General features: G+C 37.9%; 1 protein-coding gene across 1 annotated transcript in view; it reads left to right on the top strand.

Moving 5' to 3' along the window:
* Positions 1–25,396, top strand: part of DPYD (dihydropyrimidine dehydrogenase) — a 364,617-nt gene that overhangs the window by 161,102 nt on the left and 178,119 nt on the right. Inside the window, exons 9-12 of the mRNA XM_075156366.1 lie at positions 5,692–5,799; positions 8,891–9,060; positions 11,276–11,486; positions 20,891–21,075. Coding sequence (XP_075012467.1) covers positions 5,692–5,799; positions 8,891–9,060; positions 11,276–11,486; positions 20,891–21,075 — 674 coding nt within the window. The remainder of the gene's footprint in view (positions 1–5,691; positions 5,800–8,890; positions 9,061–11,275; positions 11,487–20,890; positions 21,076–25,396) is intronic.

The following is a 25,396-nucleotide window of genomic DNA, read 5'->3' as shown; positions in this document are numbered from 1 at the left end:
ATACTGTTAACAAAAATAACTTATCAGATTGTGTCAGTTCCTCTCTAAAATTCATATCAGTCTCTCTCCATCAGCCTTCCATGGCTCCTTTGGGAGTGGGCATAACTTGTTATTCTTATTCCTCCAGCTGACCAAAGGTGAGGTATTGCTGGTGCAGAACCTGTGCTGCCTCATTACTGGGCTGTGTTCAAGTTTCTTATGCTGATTAGCAGGCTGGGTCTCAGCTTGTCTGGTCCTGGCCTCTCAGGTGTTATTTCAGGAGACTTGCATTGCCACCAGAGCAGATACGCAGCTAATCATATGTTTCTTCCACCCACATACAGTTTCTTACGAGATTCACGCATTTTCCTCCTCATTCTCAGGAGATTCTGACAGTTCAAGGCTTTCCACCTGGTCCTAGCATCTCTTGGGCCCCCCTTCCTTGGCAGATCCCTGTTGTGGAGGCTGGGAAGGGCAGCACAAGAGTTTTCCCTGTAAATGTGATTTTTTCAAAATCCTGTTTAACTCTGAAACATGAGCAGGTTTTCATGCACATGGCTAAAGGTGGAAAGACCTTCCTACCCTCTAAACTTCTGCCTAATGCTCCATATTTGTATGACGTGAGAACATGTAAAAACAAAAAAAAGGTCCCATAAAATGTTGAATGGGGTTTGATGTTGGTTTTGGTTTACTAGTTTTAAAAGGTAGAAAAAGGGACGTGCATAGCCAGTGAATCCAATTTTCTTTGTTTTCTTTTGAATTCAATTTGGATAAATTTATAAATGTAATGTCGTTTTGAAACAAAGTTGAAAGATTCATTATAAAAAATGTCAAAATAGTGTGTCTTGGCTTTGAAAAAAAATACTTCGTGGTATATTCAAACACAGGTTGCGTTCACCAGCCTGAATTTACATTTTTTACCTGAAAGTAAGGGGTTGGTAAAAACAATTCAGCCAGTTCTCATCTTGACAACTCTATTCTGTCAGGATAGCAACAGCTAAGAATGCAAAGAGAGGGAATTGCTTGAAAGATCCTAGTTCTTCATTTGTTCACCTGGTCCAGCTTAAGTTTTTCCAAAATGTGGTATTATCACAATTAAAAATGAATAAACCCAAACTTTTCAGCATTTGACGTGAGGGAAAACAGAAGACCTCACAATGCTCTAGTAAGCTTTGCCCCTGTAGGCTACTGTATATTTACACTTCAACTTCAGCTCCATTTTTTTGTCTTGAGATTTGTTTTCAGTCAGCTGCTAGTGAAAACTACATTTGACCCTTACCAAGGACGAGGGCTTATTTTGTTATTAAGACTGGCTGAGAAGTTCATCTGAAACTGCAAATCTGCCCAAACATGTCAGATTTAAGTAATCCAAACAATGAGTTCAGGTTCAGAATGCATTCCTGTTTCTGGGGAGAGGGAATTTGATCAAAATAGGAAAGAGAGACATGCTGTGCCTCTACTCCCACGTTAGTTCTCCTTTTCCAGACCAGGCTAATAGTTACAGTAATAGCAGCAGTATTTATTTCCTTTTCAGCCTTAGCTGATTGATGTGTTGACGTGCCTTGATTTATTTGGTGCAGCAACCAAGTGGACTAGGTGCATTGCCCTGCGTGCCAATCCCTTACTTTGTGTACGCATCACTCTTGTATATCTGAAAAATTGACTGTAATCGTTTAGTGATTCATATTTCATCTGGACTAGGGAATTGTGAGAGGAACTAAATTCTATCTCTTTAAACGGAGACGATGGACTTAACACCGCCAGTTAAGAAAATTAACATGCATCGGTATTGTGAGAACAAGGAGTACAAGATCTTGACAGGAAGCAGATGTTTTTTCTAACATATATATGCATGTATATATTTATATGTATATGTAAAGGATATAAAAATGGGAGGTCAAAATCTGTGTTTTCCAAAACCGCTGTTATAGTGGCTAATGACTTTGCAAAGTATACAGTATGTCAGACATGGGAGTGACACTAATGCTGAGATATAGCCTGCTGGAGAATGGGCTGTGGGGATCAAATGAAGGAAAGAAGGAAAGGGCTTCATGCTAAGAGAGTGATGCTTTCTGAGAGAGATCTGGAGCATCTGGAGATGAAAGGCAGGGCCTAGCAAACCACAGGGTCAGGAATAGAGAAGAATTGCTTTCTGCACTGTACCTGACCCACATTGGGACTGTCTAGATTAGCTTTTGCAAAGCTGAACTAGATCTGTCATGCAAGCTGTTATTTTCACGATGTTTCTACTTTCTCTATTCTTAGTAAATGCCATTTTCCACAGCCCATGAGGCTTCATTGTGTGGTTTGGATATCAGTTGCTTCAGAAACTTTTTCCCTGGCACCAGCAGGTAAAGGGACTGAGGCTTCAGGAAGGCCAGGGCTTTGGCTGCAGAAGGCGGGGGGCCAAGCATAGCCCTCTGCTTGTGTATAGGTGTGCAGAGCCCATCTGAACACCAGTGGAATTGTCTTTCTAGACTGCCTCCTCTTGGTTGCCCTTCAGAAGAATTGTTCTTCAGTGCAGGTGAAGGAAATAATTGTTATCACTAGATTTGATATAGGTTATTTAAAGGCAGGAGACCTAGAATAGTGAAAGATTGTTTCAGGACAAGAAATACCAAGTAATAAATAAAAAAGCCTTTTAGCTGGCTTGCAGGTGGATTTGAAGACCAGAGAACTGATTATCATTGGCTTCAGCCTAAAACCTAGGGGAAAGACCTCGTGTTTTCCTAAGCATTTTTTCTTGAGTGGCTCCTGGCTATTTTGTACTAGTGTGTGAATTTCCTTTTGCTAAAGGATCTCTCTGATTTATCTTCAAAGGGTATTTCTCTTGGTTCATTATTTTGACCTAAATTGTGACCTAAATTTGACCTAAAATATGTCTTTCATAGATGACTGGGGTTTTTAAAATTTTATTTCTTCTTTAAAACCGTTTGCTCAAAACTACATTTTTCCTCTACAGCTGTTTTTTCCTCAGATGTTCTCTCTCCTGAGAGGCTGTTGGCTATTTATCAATATTTGGTCTGTCTGTAAAGCGTCCTTCTGTGGGGTGGCCGTTTATTAGGAAATGGTGTCTCTCTAAAGTGGATCTTACTAGTTCTTGATCTCATTCTCTGTTTGTCTGCCTCTGTCTGCCTCTTTCTTAGCTAGCCTAGTGGCTTTAAGAAGTATTCAATCTCTCTATTTTAACAAAATTAAATGCGATCATTATAGTGGCAAGTACTGAACAGCAAAAGGAGATACATCAGAATCCAGTACAACTTCCAGCAGATGCTTAGCAAAGAGCTTGAAGCCATGCCAGGTGTTTATAGATAGAAGAGAAAAATCCCCTGCATTTCCTTCAAACGTAAATATTGCAAAATTGGTTTTCATGGAGTTTTCAGCAAAGTGAAAATAGTAAAATAAATAGCAGAAAATGCCATGTATACGGACTGCCTTTTAGGCTTTTTTTTTGTCATATCAGCCAGGCTAAACATTATTGAATCCAATGCATTCTTAATCCAACTCCTTTGATTTCAGTGACACTGAACTAGTGATGAACCTGAATCATGAACATTGCAACATTCCCTTAATTCTACTCTTTCTTTCGCTTATGGGAGCTAAATTACTGATGCTGTTAGAGACGAAATCATTTTCATTAGGAGATGATAAAAGCGGCAAAAATAAGTGGGGAAAAAATATTTGTGAGGGTTTCTCCTTGTTTTTGAATGGGGATAGATGTTAGGTAGAAAGGAAATTGCCTTTAATGCAGGCTGCTTGTCTCACTAATGACAAGAATGTTTCTCCCAAGAGTAAACTGAGGCCTTGGAGCTGGTTTATGGATACCTCAACAGAAATAGTTGCATTACTCCGTCCTCTGTCTGTAGGCAATCACTGAGAGCCTTTTCCAAGGGACTCTTCTTGCCATAGATGATTTTGCAATATATACATAGAGGAAAACCTATGCAGTTTTAAAAAGAATTTCTTTAATGCATTTTACATCCTGTACTTTCAAGAGCACTGAGTATTTCTGGCAGCCTCTTAAGATATCCATTATTCATTCTTCGTTAGCTGATATTCCAATCTACCCAGAAAGTACAGCATTCAAAGGTCTTGAAGTTCAGAACGTGCTAGTATTTTCTAACCTTATTTTTCTCAATATCCAACTATAGATTAGCGATGTTTTGAAAGTCAGGTGTTCAGCAACTGAGTCATGATTTTTTTTATAAATAGAGATCAAGAAAGTGCTCAATAACATGAGATTTTTGAAATGCAAAAATATCAGGATTTTTTTATTTGCTTTTTGGCTTGTAAGCCTTTTGAATTCACTGAGAGCATGTTTTCATTTTATTCACTGAAACTGTTAAAACTAAAAATACACTTTTTTTTCTTCTTGTGTTATAGTAACTTCATTCAGGGATCTAGAGGTTTAAGAAACTTCCCTCATATCAGGTGACTCATGAAAAAATCCTAAGCTTTCTTACAACTGAGTCCTGATCTTATGCTGTAATGAGACAGATTTTTGCTGCTTCAGTAATCTAAAAAGCGCCCCTAAACCTTCCCTACTTGGAACAGCACTCCTCAAAGTGCAGTCCTGCTTTATTGTTGACACTAACATGGTGTTATTGGGGTTTTTCAGACCAGTATGTTTCAAAGAGGAGAAAGATTAGTCTGCTGCCATCCGTGCCTGAGAATGGAGGGAAGACAGATTGCTTTGCATGCTCCAATTCTGCCTGCTTGCTCTGAGGACTCCTTGGTTCTAGTGTGTTTTCTTAGAAAAATTGTTGACATTTACTCCATTTCAGTATGTAATTATTAATTAGCATACTTTGATAATATTATGGGTTTTTTAGATGTAAATATGAAAGTCGAGGCCCTGTTGAAAATACCTTGGTAGATCATTGCATTTGCATGAAAAAAATGTTTTAACTTCTATGGCAGCTAGGCTCATTTTTTTGTGCTGTCCAAATGTTCACACAGCAATGAGAAGATATTCTTTGATAATTGGAAGATGCTTTTTGCTGCTTTCTTTTAATTGAAAGATATTTGTTGCTATTATTGGTTGTGAAGTGTATCCCTGTCTGTATCCTATGGCTTCTGTATAAATATGTGCTATTAATAACTATAGATAAATGTCAGCCAGTAAGGACTTTGGGTTTTGAGAAGACAATCAAGAATGGCAAAAAATAGTGGCATACAAATACTCGCAGATAAGGCAGATCTACATTGCCATTTGTCCTCCTCTCTTCATCGGTTAAGCTGTTTATTATTGCCTCATTTGTATTATCTGCAGACTGTATTGAAAAATGCCTCAAAACAAAGGGGAAAAAACCATTTCACAGCAGTAAGAGTTACATGCACGTGCAGGTGAACCAATACAAGAAGAGCTTACAAGAGTCTTCCCCAGTAGCTTCCCTGCTTTTGCACCCTTTATGTCCTGTTCTCTCTAACCCTTTTCTCTGCATTTGTTTTGGTATGAGTTATATGAGTACACAGGTTATCCAACAACCTTATTTCCAAGTGCTGGTACTATTAAAAGATCACCAGATATGTAAGCTACAGACTACAAACATGAAGCTACAGTCGTTTGTGATGTTCTTTCAGAAACATCTGAGGGTTTGTATAAGTGCTTGTATTGAGGGTGTTTTTGAGAATGTGTATGTAATGTGAAATATATATTGGTCATTGAAATTTCCCTTGTAGTTCTGATATGCCTTAAAATATCTATTTTAGGTTTGCCGGAACCAAACAGAGACAGTATATTCCAAGGACTGAGAATGGATCAAGGATTCTACACATCTAAAGACTTCCTACCTTTGGTAGCAATGGCAAGTAAACCAGGTATGTTGCAATTATGTTCAGTAAGTCATTAGCAGTTATTGATATATTAAAATGGATAGCTGGTAACACATCCAATTACGAAGCACCTCCCAGTACATAGGTCTGGGGCAGGGTTTTCTCTTGGTGAGTTGCAACCTCAGGAGTGTGGTCAGAAAAGTCAGTCTTAGAGACTTTAAAGCAAATAGTCATATATAAAAACCTAAGCACATAGCAAATCATTACCTCTAAATAAGTTATATTGGTTATTTTGAATTATATTAAAAAGATGTTGTAAGTTTCTCATTTGTATAAATTATCTTGCTATAAATAGTATATATAAGATGGTCTGGAAAAATTCTGATATTAAAGAAGGTGTTGCCAGCCCATATAAGCAGCTTCTTTTTATATTGTTGATAAATGATTTTACTTGATCCCAAGTCACGTGCTGCACGTTTTACAGACACATTTAAGGGAGCACTAGTTCCTTACCCGAAGAACTTAGTCTAAGACTCAGGACAACAGTAGTATGCCAGGAGTTAATAAGACAACACTCAGTTCATAGGTACCAAACGCAGTCTTGTTTTATGCTTTTACATCCTTGTTTTGAGTACAGAGTTGGTTGCATTTGCTCCCCAAGAAGTACAACTGCTTTCAGTGGCCCTGAATGTGAAGTTATAAGCCCCAGATGGATGTATGAGATGGGGCTCGTGATTTCTACACCACGTTCCCTCATGGTCTAGATTCCCCAATGTGTTGATAAAAAAGAAATTCCATATACAGTTTTCTGGGCATATACTTAGTGCAGTATGTGGTCTTGTACATATGACCCCATATTTAACCACGCATATACCTTTTTTATCTACAAACTGATTTTCTTCAGAGCATTCAGAAATTCCTTTTAGCATCATATAGGGTTGCTTGCTTATTTAGTAGACTTTCCATAAACAATGTGTTAAAGAATATATCTTCTGTGGCAAATTATTCTGCATATAAAACTAAAGTTTATTACCCCATTTTATGCAAAATATTTAGGAAGAGAAATTCTGCATCCCATCTGTCCCATCTCTCTGCTGTTTTGATCAAATGCTTATTTCTGTCTGTTTTCTTAAGCTCAAAGTGAGCTCAAATGGGTTGGGAGAAAAGGGTGGGGTTTTTTTTTTTTTTTTTGAAGAAAGAGATGTTTAAAAACCAAACAGATTGAGAATCTGCACTGCAAAACATTTGTAGATTAACACAGGAAAAATAAATCCTGCAAAACAATCCCCTCTTGTAATAATTTGACTCCAAATATTTTATAGAATTCTGTATGGACACGTAGCACTTGTGTACTGTAAGTTGCCTGCCTGCATGAGGATCTATATACTGTGATCCGCATCTTTTTAAATGTTGCAAAGTAGCACTCTAAATTTGCCAGGATATGTAATGATATTTTTTTATGTTAAGTCTACAATGAAAAAAAGGATGAACTTTGAAGAACTAACCTTTTCTGACTGACAATAATAGATAGCTCTTCGGTGTTGTCTGTTAATTAACATGGTCTCTTAATTTTCCTGGTGTCTGCCTGTAGCTGTAGCCACCTCTTGCTCTCTAAAGCATGGAATTTTAAAATAAAATATACACGTCCTATATGTTGCTCTATCCTCTCTTTTTACTATGACAGTTCTCTAAATAATAGACATAGTAGACTTATTCACAGTAAAATACATATTCTGCCTGCTTATTCAGTTCTGAATACCACTTGTTAAATACTTTCCTCCAAAAGGCGTTCCCCTTGCAAATACATAGACGTGAATTTACCTTGGGAGTAGCCTTGTTACCAAGAGCAAAGTGCACTGCTGTGACTGATCCATTCTAGACTAGTCCTGTAATGGCACCCTGACCTGCCATTCCTCTGCTGCACTTGGGCTTTTTCCACGGCTCGATGTACAATTTTTGTGAAGGATTAAGTGCGTTAAAAATAAACGAGAAAAGTTTAGAGAGAATTTTAGAATAAGAAGCCTATTAAGTAAATAGTAAATGCAATGCCGTATACATAGGGGGAAAAATGGAGAGAGAATATGTCTATTAGGATGTTGTTTCTCACTCCGTTTATAGGTTTAAATTAAAAGCATTATTTCCTTAAATGATACTTTTGTGTTTCTTTACAACTGCATGTGAAAATCTGCTGCTACTATAGCAGGATACTTGAGTTACAGTGCAACGGTTAAATGGCCAGCTTAGCACCTCCTGACTGAAATTATCATGGGTTTATTGACAATATAGCTTTATATTGTTTATGGCATTATTTTTTAAGTTGCAATAATTTGCCTAATCAACAGTTAGTTGTATTTAAACTTGTGATAAAGTGCAGTTTCATACAAGGAACACACACAGTTCAGTTTTACTTAAGTATTTCTTCTATAATCAAATCATCAAATACAAGCAGTAGATGACAAATACATAATGTTGTCATTCTCTCCATGTAACTTTTTGCAAATCGTTTGTAGAACGCCACTGTAGATTAAATGTTTTCTCCCAGTGGAAGATCTAGGAATTACTGTAATAATAATACTCTTTCTGCCTCATGTTCAGTTGCCTGAGAGAATAGCCTCCGAGAACCATGTCATAGCAAGAACAGTGTCAGTGCCATGTGGAAAACTGACTGAGGGCACTAACTTCGAGAAACCGTTACAAAAAACTACCAACAACTGGTCATCTTTTGAAAAATACCAAGTATTACTCTTTATAATCTGTTAAAAGGTGGTGGTTTTTTTTAACTGGGAGGATAATGAATCTGATAAGAGAGAAACTTACTTTTTAAATAAAAAGATCTCACAATGCTAATTTCAACCTGACAGGACCCACAATCCTACAAACATGTTGTCATTTGAATTCTTCCCAGATAGAAAGGTGCAGCTGCTTAGAGTACTGACTATGAAATTATGTATATGAGCATATCTTAAAAACGGGAATAAAACCGTCTTTCAGTGAAGCAGAATAATTTGATAGTGACACTCCATGCTTGGAAACTGTAAGATGCAATTTTACACTGCTTTGAGTACAAGTACCTTTTGAGCTGTCAGGCAGAAATGGTTTCTCTACTTGAAAATGGGGTTTTCCTTTCATCTTTCAGGGATGTGTGCCTGTCACTCTCCATTGCCATCAATACATGGAACTGTGATTGTACTTGGGGCAGGAGACACTGCTTTTGACTGTGCAACATCTGCTTTACGCTGTGGAGCTCATCGCGTGTTTGTGGTCTTCAGGAAGGGATTCACGAATATCAGGGCTGTCCCAGAAGAGGTAAAATTGAGTAACAGCATTTATGAGAAGGAATATTGGTTGCTATTTTTACAGGGCCTAAAAGCGTGTATAGGTACTTAAAAGACATTTACTCAGGTTTTGTTTATAAAAATGCTCTTAAAATGTATAAATGTTTATTAAAGATCTGAGGCTCACTTTATATAGTCTCTGTATAAAGAATTTTCCTCAGTTGTATCTGTTTCATGTAAAGTCAGAGAGATGCATTTGCATACAGGGGGTAGAATTAGAAAATACAGTAAAATTTTTAATCTTGGGAGCACCCCAGAGATCAAACAGCTATGTGAGTATTGTAGGTGACTCTTCAGGTCATGGTTAGATCCTAGAATGATACCTTCTGGCTGCTAATGAATCTCAGTGATCCTAACGTAGCCTTGGGAGCCTATAAAATCGTATAAGAAAATTACTTACAGTGATTTTGGTTTTGAATCACTGCCAATGGCAATAGAGCAATGTCATTCATCACAGATTTCAGCGTTCAATTTGATTTTTAGTTTGGCTTTGCACTTTGGCATTTATCAGGACATCTGCACATTTTGAAACTTACTCTGCTTCCTCAATGTATCTGTACTACAGGAGGGCTTTTTCAAGTTATATTTTCTTATTTTAGTGGTCTTTTTCCATTATCATTTACTTGGTACATACTTTACTTTTGCATACTTGAGGATATCAGGACATCTAATGCATCTTTATCATGAGATATTGTCGTGGTTTAACCTGGCAGCAGCCAAATACCACGCAGCCGCTCACTCACTCCCCCCACCCCCAGCGGGACGGGGAGAGAATCGGAAGGGTAAGAGTGAGAAAAACTCGTGGGTTGAGATAAAGGCAGTTTAATAGGGAAAGCAAAAGCCGCGCACGCAAGCAAAGTAAAACAAGGAATTCATTCACCACTTCCCATCGGCAGGCAGGTGTTCAGCCATCGCCAGGAAAGCAGGGCTCCTTCACGCGTAACGGTTACTTGGGAAGACACACGCCATCACTCTGAACGCCCCCCCTCCTTCTTCTTCACCCAGCCTTATATGCTGAGCATGACGTCATATGGTATGGAATAGCCCATTGGCCAGCTGGGCCAGCCGTCCCATCCATGCTCCCTCCCAGCCCCCTGCACATCTGGCAGGGCATGGGAAGATGAAAAGTCCTTGACTAGCGTAAACATTACCTAGCAACAACCAAAACATCAGCGTGTCATCAACATTATTCTCACACTACATCCAAAACACAGCACTATACCAGTTAATAGGAAGAAAATCAACTCCATCCCAGCCCAAACCAGGACAGATATATGGTAGTTTGGTAGATGTTATAGAAGGGCAATGGAGGTACAAAAAAAGTAATAGAGGGTCTGTTGATGCATAATTTACTTCTCTTTCTGTTGCACTTCAATTAAGAATTTTAGACACAATGAGATTACTGAAGCCATTGCAGAGACAGACTCAGGTGCTATTCAGATTCTTATTAATCAAGAATCAGCTGTCACTCTGAACCAAAATTTTTGTTAGCAGCCTGGGTAAATTCCTAAAAGTTGTCAATGTTTGTATTCATCCAATCATGCAGCGGCCTTGAAAAAAAGTAAAATAAAAGTAGCTTCAGCTAGTAACAGCGATGCTAGAATAATGTCAGGTTGGATATTACATGTTCAAAAAAGTTTTATTGTGTAAACATAGACAATCAAATCCTGAAGACTTTGCTAAGACAAAATGCTGTTTGACTTCAGCAGTTTTACCACAGCAGAGATTCAGAAGATCTTAAGTCTGGATTGTCACTTGTAAAACTGTTGTTTGCATATGGTAGTCAGCATTTAATAACATCTTAAAATCCTAGTAAACACAAATCAGGGCATGTACTTAACTAATATTAGGCGTCTTCTTAAAAGACACAGATAGTTACATAAGGTAACTCTTTTGCCCTCAAAGGAATTAAACATATTCAAAGTAACAGGGAACAATAAGAAAATATATTGGAAAAATATTTGCATTGCAAATTTACCTAGTGCCACTTTCTAGAACTGCTTGATTTAATAGCACGGGAGGCTCTGCAGTTGGTATTAAGATGACTGTCTGTGTACCATACACATGTGACTTCTACTACAGAAGAATGCGTGGTAGCATCTTGAGTCAAAAAATGTTTTATGGGTTTTTTTTCATAAAAACTCAACAATGTTCAAATTATATATTTTATTGCTTCTACTCTACAGATGGAACTTGCAAAAGAAGAGAAGTGTGAATTTCTGCCTTTCCTCTCCCCTCGGAGAGTTGTACTTAGAGGTGGACAAATTGTTGCTATGGAGTTTGTTCGAACTGAACAAGACAATGATGGAAACTGGAAGGAAGATGAGGATCAGGTTGTCCGTCTGAAAGCTGATGTGGTGATCAGTGCCTTTGGCTCCATTTTAAGCAACAATAAAGGTAAGCCTGAGTAACGCATTCTGTAAATGCTGATTGTTATTTTAGCTGCAGCCATTTCCTGTACTTTGGCAGTTTTGTGAAATAAGTCTTCTGGAGGTTACACAGCTTATGACTGCTAGTCCTCTTCACAGGAATTTCTTTGTCCTCTAGGTATACCTCTTAGAACAAAACTTGAGGGTCTAATAACAAAACCGTTTTCTGTATATCACTGTATAGAGCAGGAACTCGGATTAGAGGTACAGTTGCTCAGTATATATCTTGCTTTCCTCTCAATGCAAATGGGATCTCAAAGAATACTCTTGAGGATTTCTTCTGGTCTCACTAATTAACTTTAGAGAAACTCATTATACTACAACTTCAAACTGAACTGATCTGATCTCTAAAACCTTTTTTTTACCTATTAAATTAAGCAAGAATTAAGGCAGATTCATTATTCTCGTTCAGCTGGTCTGGGTATCCTCATTTCTTGTGAATACGCAAGAAACTGTGGCTTCTCTCATATATACAATATTTGTTAAATTCACCTGTGCTTGTCTCAGCTTGTGTCATTATTTAGTTGCACTTTACAAGCTTTGGTCTTAAAAATTAACAGTTACATAGTTCCATAGTAAAGATACAGAAATTGGCACATAGATGGCATTTCAGAGATTGAATTGTCTGGATGTAGCAGAAAGAGAGCTGAGGAATATGAGTACAACTAAGAACATGGGAACTGAGCAGAGCTCAGACTGTTCCTCTCTGACACTAGGTTAGATTTAAAGAGTTCAGGCACATACATCAAATGTGCCTCGAAAGTAAAAACCACTGACTCAGCAGAAAGCAGACTGATAAAATGAGTAGATCTTCAGCCTGGAGACACTCATCAAGGTTAGCAGGTTCTGAAAGCCTTGGTGACCAATGTGCCTACCTCTCCAGGGCACAGTCATGCCAGCCAATTACCCCATGACATGTTGTCATGGTCCTTTGGGTATAAATGCTCTGACAGAGAACTTGGCAAGTGTCTCAGAGTGCACATCACCAGAAAATTTGGTAATCAGATGCTGGTTCTGCCAGTGCGAAGGGAATGTCAAAATTTCTTAGCATAATGTGGTTTTGTGAATCTTTTCAATCAAGGAAAATCGTAACTCTAAAATAATCTAAGCAGAGTCTAGTAGCATTTGTGGACATACCTCAGGCACATAAAATGTATGCCTTCTCACACCTGCATTTTCTGTGTATGCCTTATAGATAACACTGTTTTAAATGAAGTTAAAGAATGAGTTTTCTGATAGTAAGATTTTCTAGAGTTATTGGTAAGATTACACAAAAAGTGTACTGGCTTCACAGGAAGACAAAACATTAGTTAATGAAGATAAGTTATAAGTCCCACTGAAGAATTTTAGAATATAGCCGCTAGCAGAGTTGTCTGTAATCTGAATGAGCTACTCGGTGCTTCCTGTTCACCAGTTCAATTGTATATAAAGTTAAACTATCATACAGCCATGAGAAGAGTCTAAACTCTCTCCTACAGTAAAAAAGAAGGACCAGTCTGGTTCCTTGAGGAACACGTGAAGTTAATTCCAGGAGCATTCCTATCTCGTGTGTGTTACTGTTGCTTTGGGATAGGTTCATGCAGCCTAGGCTGTTATCTAGACAGCAACGGCACCCAGCTACGTACAGTGCTAATTACTCAGGGCTGCCTCCTGCCCTGCAGTTGCCACCTGCTCTAAAGGAGTTTACGCCTCTTTGAGAGAACAGACTCCCATTCCACTTGGAGATGTATTGCTGTGTAGAGTCTGGCATCTGTGTTGGTCATGTTTTAGGGCCCAGTCTAACCCCCAGGAAGCAGGGAGAAGATGATTAGGATTTTTTTTTTAATCTTTAAGAGATTCATGAGCTACTCTGTTGGTGAAGTTGACTTGACTGAGAATTTTGGAAAGTTTTGTTGTTGTTGTTTTCAAAATGCTCTGTTTAGGTTTTTTGGAAGGTTTTCTAGAACCTCATGTGGTAAATCAAATATTAGCCTATGCAATCAGTATGTTTTGTTGTGATTCATAGACTCTATGATAAAGGAGTGATTCTGTTTTTTCGCACATTAAAAACTGCTTCAGCTAAGATGTTGAACTTACTATGTTGCTTAGCCATAATACTGTGTCAGTCTTGTATCTCCTAGTACGCATTCACTGTCTAAATTAATTGTGCGGTTTTTAAATAGGAACATAAAATGGGAGGGGAACAAAGTCATGCAGTGAGCTAATCATTAAAGAAGAGTCATTTACCTTGGGGGTGAGCAATACACCTCAATTTCACACTGTATTTTTGGTGAAACTGCTATTAGAATAGCAATCAAATTACAAGGAAAAATGCAAGGTATTTGTTTTGGATGTTGTGAAAGTGAAAAGAAACTAAGACTTGAGGGAATAAAGTGTTCATTTTGAGCATACCATTTCAGTTGCTTTTAAATCTTTATTTTTTGACTAAGCTGTCTTAATGAAAGTCAAATTTGCTTTTCACCATTGAGCTGGATTACAACCAAATCTCCAGGCTACCTCAGCATACGTAACAGACAGAAATGAAAAAAAAAAAAAAACCAAAAAACCAAACACCAAAAGCATCTTATAGTTTTAGTGTTTGCTTTTTTTTTTTAAAAGGAAGTGCATTTTTGTATTCAAAAGATGGAGATATTCGGGTATTCTCCATCAAAAGATGGTGATGAAAATACTGGAGATACTCAAAAATGCACAATGCCATGAGCAAACTGATGTGACTTGGAACTTGATCTAACTTTGAAGAAGGGGATGGACTACGTGACCTCCAGAGGGCCATTCTAGTCTGACTTACTCTATGGCTGGATGACTCAGATGCAGGTTGAATAAACGTGTTAATTGTTGCTCATACAAATAGCTCTATCAATTGATCTAATTCATAAGGCACCTCAGGGAACTGCAAATGCAGTATTGGTATGGGCTAAGCTAGCAGGATATGTCCTATTTGTTGTTAATATTGTTAAATGCTGATGCTACTGATGTGAGAATAAATAAAATACTTTGAAAACCAGAGGGATTAAAATTGGACTTAGCCCCAGTTTAGCAAAGTGTTCAGGGCAGCCTTGATGCTCATGTTTTAAAGTTTTGTTTAACAAGACATAAGCATGTGGGTGACTGCTCTTCTGAGCAGAAATAGCTCATAGGTTAGAAAGCTTTTTCTAGTCTATTATCCTCAGTAAGATGTTTCTTATTCTTGCACAGTAACTATTCAATTTGCATCTGAGATTCCATGTGCTCACAGTAGGTATTTAGTCTTTTTTGTTTTGTTAAAACGCTGATTGTGTTTTTAAGCAACAGTTCTAGTAAGTATTCATCCTCCCATTGGGAATCATATAAATGCATCATTAATTTAAAAAAATGGATTCCTAAGTCCATTTTATGCTCGGGAAGTTGCTAATAGACAAAACGGGAGGGTTGCCTTCTAAACTATTTTAAGAGCATTACCACTTTACTGAAACCAGTAAAAAAAACCACAACAAATTGTTCAAATCTAACTATTGCAGATGGAGTAAGAAAAATGTTTTGCTTCATGTTGAAAAAAAAAAAAAAAGATTTTGCAAGCACAAGCTGCTTTTTTTTTTTCTTATTGCATAGCTTACCAAAGCCTTCAAGCCATCATAACTGACCCACGTAAACAAAGAGCTGTGAGAGAATTTTGTACCTTTCTTCACGTTCCTGTTCTTTTGCTTGGTTTGTTATTTTGGAGGTCTACAATGTATTAATGAACTACTGAAATATCTCTGTCACCATTCCAAATTGCAACTACTCAATATATACAAATGTAATTCTGTATATTCCCTAGTCCTGTGTACATCCTCAACATCCTACTTAACATCAGTCCAGTTGCTTTTAAAGTCTAAACTTTGAATAACCATTTTTTAATCTATTTTATTTTCTGATAAGCAAAAGGGAAGAATATTTTTGGACTGCAAAATTTTACACTGGAACAAATGTCCTTGTTCTGATTTATTTTCCTGAATTTCTGAGGAGAGCCTGGACTTTCTCAGGAGAACCATGGAGAAATTATGGAAAATAGTACACTTGTTCAAGACGCTCTACAAAATGCAGTGCAGGACAGGGAACTAAGGCAGGATAGAGAACTGGCAATGTAAGTTTAGTTCAACACTCTGTTTAGCAGGCAGCATAAGGAGGAAGTATTCCCATTTTCCAGAACACTGAATCTTAGCGTGATAATGTCTATTGTATTTTCCATGAGAGACAAAAAAGGGGAATGCAAAAATATCCAAGCAAACTCCAAATACCGCCTTAGCAAAAACCCCCAGAAATAGTAGCTATTTGTGAGTGAAAATATGTTTTATTAAGTTTTTGGTAGTAGCTAGTTATTGCATGGTAACTGAAGGGCAAAATTTGATTTCACATTTCTGGGAATTAGTCACAATTTTCAGATATTTTGCTTTTACTTTTAGTACGACTGTCATCTTGCTTGGAAACTGCAGCAGCAAACCCCAGAAGGCTCACTAGAGTATAACTACTGCCCCCCCAGTATAGTTCAACACACAGCAAAGATAAATTTGCCTAAGTAGTTTAGAATTTTATTCTTTAACCCACTTCTACTTAAAATTTATTTCTGTTGATTGAGAAGCATTTGCTAGGAAAAAAGGCAAAAGGCTTGCAGAGCTCTGAGCTCGTAAGTGAAAAAGATTTTCATTTCCTTTGTACAAATAGAGAACTTCAAATGGTACAGAAGCCAGCGAACCAGCAGGGAGGGATGAATTTCTTCATACAGCCTGGTCAGGCAACTGGGTAACTTCAGCCTCAAAGCACTGAAGCCGTGACTATCTAATGAAAGACTGGGAGGGAGGAAGAGAGGTGGCTGTGATGCCCCAGCTGGGAATGCCCATGGGGTGACCTGGTGTCTCCCTAGTAGCACAGCATCTGCCTTGCAGCCACAGAGCAGACTTCTAGTCACCAGACTTTTAAAAAAATTGTTATATAAAACTGAAATTTATATAGATTCAAAAGATTCCTAGTGAGGTAGGTAGGAGTTTTCCTGCTGAGTCATTTGGAATAGGATTTTTCTCCACAAATAGGTTTACCGAGTGAGTTTGCGTGCAGCAGTTCCACACCCTGAAATGATTACCAATTTCCAATATCCAAAAGTGGCTTCATGATGACTTCTAAAGCCCTGTTAACTTACAGGAGGAATTCTGCTTTTTCACCCAATAGGCATGAGTACACATTTGCTTGCTGGTGACAGGCAGAAAACAAAGTCAGTACCAGCTTGCAGCAGGAGCCTCTCCTAGCATACCTGGACCCAGCTTTACCCAGTCAAACCACTTTTTAATTCTGGTTCAGTACGCTAGTGGGGCAGAGGCTGTGGGAAGCATGATCGTCCCTTTCTTTATTTGCTGGGCATTTAGATTGGGCAGTGACAGCAGTTAATCGGTCTGTGGTGCATGTGACAGCTGTAGTTTTATATTTGAGATTAAGAAAGCTACAGTATATTTGTATTTTTCTGAAGTAATGCTACTATTCACTGTAAAGGAAGTCTGTAAGATGGATATCAAAAATAACATTAATGAGCTACTAAAGCTAAAATTACAGGAACTTATGAAATTGGTTAAACATAAAAACCATTAAACTGTTTATTGAAGCTTCACAGATATACTGCAGCTAATGAGCATTTCTGCTATTTAAATAAGCCCAAATTGAACACACATTACATGGATACATAATTAGTCATGGCAGTCAAACACACACAGACTCACTTTTAAAGCTTTATTTGAGGAATCTTTTCCATTTGATTTGTTTTGTTAATTAAAATATTTTTTCTGTATTCACTTATATTTTAATATTGTTTTTGCAAGTGCTATAATTTGCTGCTGCTTTTCCATTTGTGTTTGTTTGCTCTGTGAATATAGCAAATTTGGAATATATATTCAGAACTGTCCTTTTGTTTGGTGTTACTTGTGTTAGCCTCACTTGATAGCATCAGAATAATTCAGTTGTATGTTGTCTTTCATCCAGAAGGATCTTTTCAAATTATATATAATATCTCACCAGGATATGGAGGAGAAGGCAGCACGGCCACAGGATTGTACTTTGAATTTTCAAGAGAAAAGCTATGTTAGTTTTAAATTTTAAAGGGTGTGAGGGTGCAAGGATTTAAAAGGCACTCTTCTTTACCCCTGCCCCAAATCATGCACCAGCAAAGACATTAGGTATCTAGTTTGCTTATTGTTCAGTGTCAAAACAGCAATTCAGAGAACCGATAGTTGGGGTCACCTCCTTTCAAGCTCAGGTTTGGCTCTTAGACTCTCTCACCCCTTGCAGGGGCAGAGAAGGGACTTCCCTTTGTGAGGACCAAAGTTCTCCCCTTCTCTCTGCAGGTGGTCTAGGAGATGGTCCCTTCAGCCTCACAGTTGCCCCAGATCCAAATTGTGAGGACGTTAGGAACTCTTATATAAGATGCTTTTAAATCATGCCCTTATTTTTACTTAACCTAAATCTTGGAGATTACAAAAAAGACAGAAGGAAATAGCTGCTGGATACCATGTCAATCTCGCCACCAGGGAAATGTTCTTTCCCAATTTTAAAAATACTGATCAGGCAGACAAATCCCCAGTCCCTGGGGAGATGTTTCAGGTGAAGGTATGTTGGGCATTCTTCGCACTCAAAAAGCTTTTAGTATAATTATGTCCAGGCAGCTATTTTAGCGCGAAACAATCCAAAGATAGATTTAAGAAATGTAATACATCCAGGATAGCAGAGGTAATACCCTATTTTTCCACAAGATGAAATAAGTAGTCAGAACTTCCAGTTTTACATCATTTCCTCTGAAAATCTACATCTCCAATAGCATGTTGCCCTCCAACACCTTTACCGTGGTTCAGTCCTGTCTCAGAGAAACAAAAGTCATCTATTAAATCCCTGATACCAAATCCTGCAGCACCAGGTTTTCCTCTGGGTTTTTTCCAAACATGTCTTTACAAGCCTGTACGTATTTAGCTTGCGAGAACTGTCTAGACCACATGCTGAGATGGTACCACTGCATGCAATAAGTTATCCTATATATGACAAATATAAGATGATCAAAAGCTTTCTTGAAGTACAGTCAGTCTGAGACATAAAGAGAAAGTTAATATATTGCTTTATAAATATTACTGAAGCATTCTTAATAGAACTGCTATCAGCCATTATCAGCATTTCCTTTTTTAAAAAAGGAAACAAAAAAACCCCAAACCCAAACAAACAAACCAAAAAACCTCATTTTCCAGACTGAAAAAGGAAGGTTGTGTTTGGTGTGATCTTTCAGTAATTTAAATATTTTTAAAGGAAACCATTTCATAAGTTTTTGGTTCTGTTACTACTTGGTTTTGCCAAGTTAAGCCACAAGTATATGCGGGGTGGGAGGGATTGTGCAAGCAGTAGGTCTTGAAGATAGGTTAAATACTTCTGGTATGAAAACCTGCTGCAGTGTTTCAGCTTAAAACCGTCTTCTGTGATTCTGGCTTCTGAACTAGTTGCAAAAGAATATTTTGGATTTGAGTCCTCTGGATATTTTTGTGTGCCAAGGGGGAGGAAGACAGCATAGGTGGGACAAGGAGGTGACAATGTTTGTGCCTTGCTTCCTATTTTATTATTTTGCCCTGGATTAGACACAGCCCCCACTTTGAAATACACTTCTAATATATGATTTGGAGGTGAAGGGAGATACAGAGCTGGGGAAGAAAATTCCATTATGACGACGTAAGAAAGATGCGTTTGAAGCTTGCTGTATGCTCAGGCATGCGCTGGGGCAATACTGTGACTTTGCCCTTGTTCTGGAGAAATATTCTTGTCTTAAACTGGCAGGTTTCTCTTTTACATATATGACAGCACAACTACATCAGTTTAATTGACCTTGGCAATCTGCATCTGCTAGTGGTATGTCCCTGAGGGACATTGCAATTTTAAGCTGCGTTTTATTGCAGAATCTTCAGTTCCTGTAGACAAAGCTATATAAAAAACCCACATTTTGATATATGCCATCAACATTTGCTGAAAATATTTATTGAAAAAGCGATTCTCTTCATGAAGCTACTTTGAAGTGTCTTTGCGATGATAATAAAATAATTAAAAAATGCATAATAAAAATCATGTTAATATAGAACAAGATTATTTTTTTCTGAACACTTAAGGTGCGTACTTAATGCTGTTTATATAATGCCGTGCAGTATAAAAAATATTTTTTTTATTTTCACATCTACTTTATTTTTAAGGACAATAATAGTTCATGTGCAGAATGCTTATATATGCTGTTTACTAACATGAAAAAAATTAAGATATCTTAATGCATGCTCTAAAAAACCATCAAATTACAGTGAAAAAGATACAAAAGATATCATCTTCATGTAGGCATTTTGATTGTGATTTTATGGATTTATTCTCAATATATGTAACAAGTTTCAAAGTGAGCCTTACTTTCAGGATGTTCTGAGTTTAAATATTAAGTCAGGATAGTTTTGACTTTATGGAAATATACCTTTTTCAGAATTAAATTTCTTTAAAACCAACACACTTTGTCAAAGCCAAAGCGTTGATAGCATAACATTTCCTGGTGGGAAAATGTTCCATCTGAAAATTTTCCGTCAGGTTTAATAATGACCTGTCAAAAAGTAGCAGAGTATCATTTCTGTTGTGATGGTTAATAAATATGGGAAGTAAATTAGGAGATCTAAATGAATTTTAAGAAATGCTATCATAAACATTCTTTTTTCATTTTAAACCTCAAAAATCATATGCTGCATTAAGTTGCACAAGAGAGTATGTGGTAGGTTATTCAGGAGAAAAGCATGTTGATATAGTAAGTGCAGCACAAAGCTATGGATGGAGGGAAAGGAAGAAAAATTATTTTTCCTTTGTTAATATTGTTCATTAATAAGATTTTCAGAAGTGCTGGACTTTTTTCCTGGGAGATGAATAATGCCAGTGAGAATGACTTTGTGAATCCCAGCTTCTGGGATATGCAGTGTGTTCTCAGGGACTGACCAGAAGAACATTAACACCAGTTATTTCTTGAGGTTGCGTTGTGACAGTCACTTCGTGTGACACTTGTGTACGTTTGTCTTGTATGCAAGTCTGGACTGGTTACTTGTGTGCAGGAGCTGGTTACTTTTCTGATACTACCAAACTGCTGTTCTATATAATGCATGTTGTTCTTCTGTCTGAGTCCTGTTAGTAATTACATACCTCCACTAGCTCAACGAAAACGTTCACGTATATAAAAGGACTTGTCATTTCTACTGTAAATTTACATTTAAGTGAAAGAACTAGGACTCGGAACTGCTTTTCTAATTGTTATCAGTGTATATTTGACAGATTTTAGCAACAGTTCTTTGTTTCTTCTATTAACATACTTGTTCACTTTAATTACAGTCAGAGAGGCCATGGCACCTATCAAGTTTAACAGATGGGGGCTTCCTGAAGTAGATCCGGAAACTATGCAAACAAGTGAACCCTGGGTTTTTGCTGGGGGTGACATTGGTGGTCTTGCTAACACCACAGTGGAATCAGTAAATGATGGAAAACAAGCTTCCTGGTACATGCACAGATACATACAGGTGATTTTTTAAAAAGTATTTTTCCCTTTTCCATTTCTATCTGCTTTTAGATACTTTAATTGTGCTTGTTAAAATTTCATTGTGTTTTAGATTAAAAATACAAGTTTTGAGGAACTAATACCTAGATTGTCTGGTGATTTGAACATTATAGATTCATTCAACTTGGATCGCATGCTTGAATTTGGGTAGTTGAACCCAGCTTTCTTACATTATCTTAACACTAAAATCCAAGCAACATTTTCTTGGCCCCAGCTCTGAATTCCACTCAAGGGTAGCAAGCCTTCCTGCACAATACACGGTGCAAGTAGAAGTCCTAACTGGGTAATTGGGGAAAAGTAGTGAGCCCGTCAGCGTTACAAAGTAAAATCTCTCAATAGTTCATGAAGTAAAAATTAAATATTGCCAAAGTTGTTACCGGGGGAAGACAATTTTAATATTTTTAGAGTGCAAGTGTACTAACAGTTTACAGAGCACTTGGATTATCTATACCAGAACCAAAGTTTGCTCTCATGAGGCTGGTAAACTGGACACAAGAATGCACAGAGGAAAATAATACACGGGAGAATTTACCTGAGAAATGTGAGTTTAAGGGGTACAGACTTGAAAAACCTGGTAACTGCATGTTCCCTCTCGGTCCTCCTTGTGTGGCGCTGACTGAGCACCTCTGCCCTAATTTTTCTAGTGAAAGAAAGAGCACAAAGTCTAGAGGAGCTGCAGAGGAACCTGCAGAGACCGGAGACACAGCCTGTGTGTGGGGAACCAGCTGACAAAGAGTGTGTTCATAGTGCAAGGAACTTTTTAGAAACATGATACATGATTCATTCTCCCACAAAAAGAGATTTGAACAACTGAAGTTGGGACTGTAACAGCTCGATGTCTTTCTCCCCCATCCATCTGCTCAAAGCCTCTCTGACTGCATGTTTGTGCAATTTCATGCTGTTGGGGTCTGATTTCACTTCCTAAAAATACCTCAACTGAAAGCTTGTTGTTAGTATCTGTGCATATTTTTTCCTCACTTATTCTAAAGCAGTGTTTGTGTCCTGCCTTCTTAGACCCTATGAAAATGCTGAGTGTGAAACATCTTTAATCCCTGTCCTGTTTGCTTAATTTCTCAGTGCACAGTGAATTTGGGTAACTGTGATAGGAGAAGTGGGGGGGGGAGGTATCTCCTCCTTTTGTCTCCTTCCTTTTTAACCTCTAGAAATCCATGCATCACTTAAAGCCCCTCCTTTATCGTGTTGCTTCCTCCTTAAAGCTTGCTTTTTTTTCCCCCTCTGGAATGTATTGAATACTTTGGAAAAAATCTGAATAGTCATGGCTTGAGAATTAGAATTTTAAATCAAGCAGGCTTGTGATATTAGAGCATTTTCGTTACCCTTTGCAGGTTTCAAGGCAGCTTATTCGACCTTACAGTCTCACCAGGAAGCTAATGGGAAAGCCTTACAGCAATCTTCACAGGAAAGTTTCCAAATGTCAAGTGTCACCTTTCCAGCTGTTAGATGAATGGGTTGCCCAGGGGCATTTATTTGGATGTGCAGCCCTTGTAAAATCTGGTTGCTGTGGTGCAGAGTGCTGTAATTTGGTAATTTACTTCACCACTGTTTGGACCTGGTAGAAATTTTAGTGATTGGAGCAGAGTTTGTTTTTTAAAGAGGTTGTTTATAGGGGCCGGTATGTACATGTGTGCATGCCTTTGTGCGCATGTGTGCGCGCACGTTCCATTCACAGCCCTGTATTCTGGAAACTTCCAATATCAAATGAAAAAACACCCTTACAAACTACCTTATTTTCTCTCTACTGTAAGATTCTAAGGCAAGCAACCTTCCTGTGACCTGAGTGTCTGACTCGAGTACACATTAAATTTTAAATAAATACATTGATACCATCTATCCATTTGCATTTTAGTTACAGGAATAGGTAGCCATTTCCAAAATTGCCAACCATCTCAGCACCAGGATCTATAAATAATGCAGTCAACCTTTAGCAAAATAAAACTATTCCATAGGATTTCTCAACCAACCCAAGACCATGTCAAAGACTGAAAGTCAAAAACACCATCCCGACTACTTGCAGACTGCACTGTTTGAATGGCACACTGCTTGTATCCCAACCTACTCCAGGCAAAAGGCTAAGCAAACAGATGGGCCTGATATGTACCCTGAAACTCCAGTCATTGCAAGCTCTGGCACATGGTCAAGTGAAGCATGAGATCCAGACTCAAGGACTCTCCAGCAGAAATGCCTTATGTTCAAAACTGGGAGTTATTTACAGAAGCTTCTTGGCTGCTCTTATGCTGGAAACTTTCCATCATTAGTTGCCTAAATATCTCCTGCCTCTTAACATATTCCTCCCACTCTATGAAGCATAGGTTCATCTCTGAAATTATTGCCTGCAGCTGTGTCAGGTTAGTTTCTATAAACATGACCAGTCAAAGCCTAACTAAGGATTGTTGTAGTAGAACCTGTTAGGAAATAGTCTTCCTAGAACCGTTCTTTGCAAGTCATTAGAGATCCAGACAGAATCAGCCCAATTCATAGAACTATCTACTATTCACAACATTTTTTCAGGATTCAACCTTTTTTGTTATTCCATGAATGATGTAAAAATTTCTGTAAAATAATCTTGGTGATTTATTTAGTTTGGGGATTGTAATGGCCCTCATTTTTGTCCAACAATGACTTTATGGTCTTGTGCAGAAAGCAATATAGGCTGCTGTTCTCTTCTGTGCCTCAGTTACCATTCATTTCTTTTTGACCAGTGAATGAGATTTAATAATATAATAGTTATATTCAGGGTAATTCACAATTATGGCAGGACTAACTTCTAATTTTCTATGCCTGCCTTGAGAGCAAAGACAGCTCTCGTATTGTGATTCTTCCAGTGTTTTCTCCCTGGACCACTGCACCAGCCTTGATGCTTCACTCCTGCTCTATCCATACACTTACCTGTGGAACGTTTTCCCATATGTGGTAGTCAAGCTGCCATCTTCTTCTCAATAAAATCCCTCTTAAAAAGTGACTTTTCCTCTCTGGTTCACAATAAGTTTTCTTTTATTTAAATCTATTTTTTCTTTACTGTAATCTCCCCAGTGTGGACAGTTTCTTTTATATTTTTCCTAGCCTGAAATGTACATGATACACTTAAATAATAGAGGGCTGGATCCCAACTGATACAAATTGCACTTCACTAAGACCCTGTTCTATATGAATTTTGAGCACATCGCTGTGTTATTTTGAACCAGTATTGTATATTTGCTATTTTTTTCTTCATCTGTGCTGTCAAAAAATATACGGGCTTTGTATCTGAAGAGTATAGTTTGTTGATTCTTTTATGCAGGTTGACCATTCTCACATATTCCTCGAGCGTGCCTGAATGTACATTATTTCATAATCAATACCAGAGATGGGTGGTTCCCAGGAAGCTTGCTTTTGAAGCCGTTAGTTATGTTGTCTGCTTCTTTTCAGGATAAATAAAGGAAAAATTGAATGTCCCTTTGTTTAGCTAGAACAACACATGAAACACTAGCATGAAGACGAATCACAAAGTACCATTTGCAAAAAGGTGGACTAAATACAAGTGCAAGGAACCTGGTATTTTTGTTGCTTACCACCGAGTGGTAAGCAATACGTCTGTTCCAGAAACAGAAAGCCAGGAAGGAGCTTAGAAAATCTCTGTCCTCCTGGACAGAGCCCTGAGCAAGCTGCTCTAGTTGACCCTGCTTTAAACAAGGGTGTTGGACTAGGTGGTCCCCAGGCATCCCTTCCACAACCATTCTGAGATTGTATGAAATAACATAAACCTATTTAACGAAGTTTAAATGTATTTAACAAAGTTAAATAGTGGATAATTGGAGAGAGGGTAGAAGAAGCACATGCAAGGGAGAAAAGATATGTTTTAAGATCAGACTTAAAAATAGAGAAAGCAGGAGTGAGATGAAAGTATTCAGGAAAACTCTTCCAGGCAGTAGGATTTGTAGAGAAGGCTGTCTGTGAAAAATAACAGTAATACAACTACTCACTTTCACAGTCTATCTTTGTTAAAGGCCTGAAAATGGATTTAGACCATATTGTTGTGGTTAAGAATTTTCTCCATCTAAAGAAAACGAATGTCACAAATTGTATCAGGTCTAAAGCTGAGTTCCTGTCTCTCAGCCCTGCACTACAGACTGTGCGACTTTCGCCTCTAGGCATGTCCTGGCTAGAGTAAGGGCCACCGCATGCAACGTGCTAGGGATTTTTCACTACTATTGTTCCAGTATCCAAAAAATTGCCGTGACTGGAGCAATTAAGTACCTGCAACATTGTTAGCTCAGCTGGTTTGC

The sequence above is a fragment of the Calonectris borealis genome, chromosome 8 (assembly GCF_964195595.1).
Source record: "Calonectris borealis chromosome 8, bCalBor7.hap1.2, whole genome shotgun sequence".
Taxonomy (NCBI): Eukaryota; Metazoa; Chordata; class Aves; order Procellariiformes; family Procellariidae; genus Calonectris; species Calonectris borealis.
Note: the sequence above shows the minus strand (reverse complement) of the source record. Positions and strands in the feature narration are given on the sequence as shown.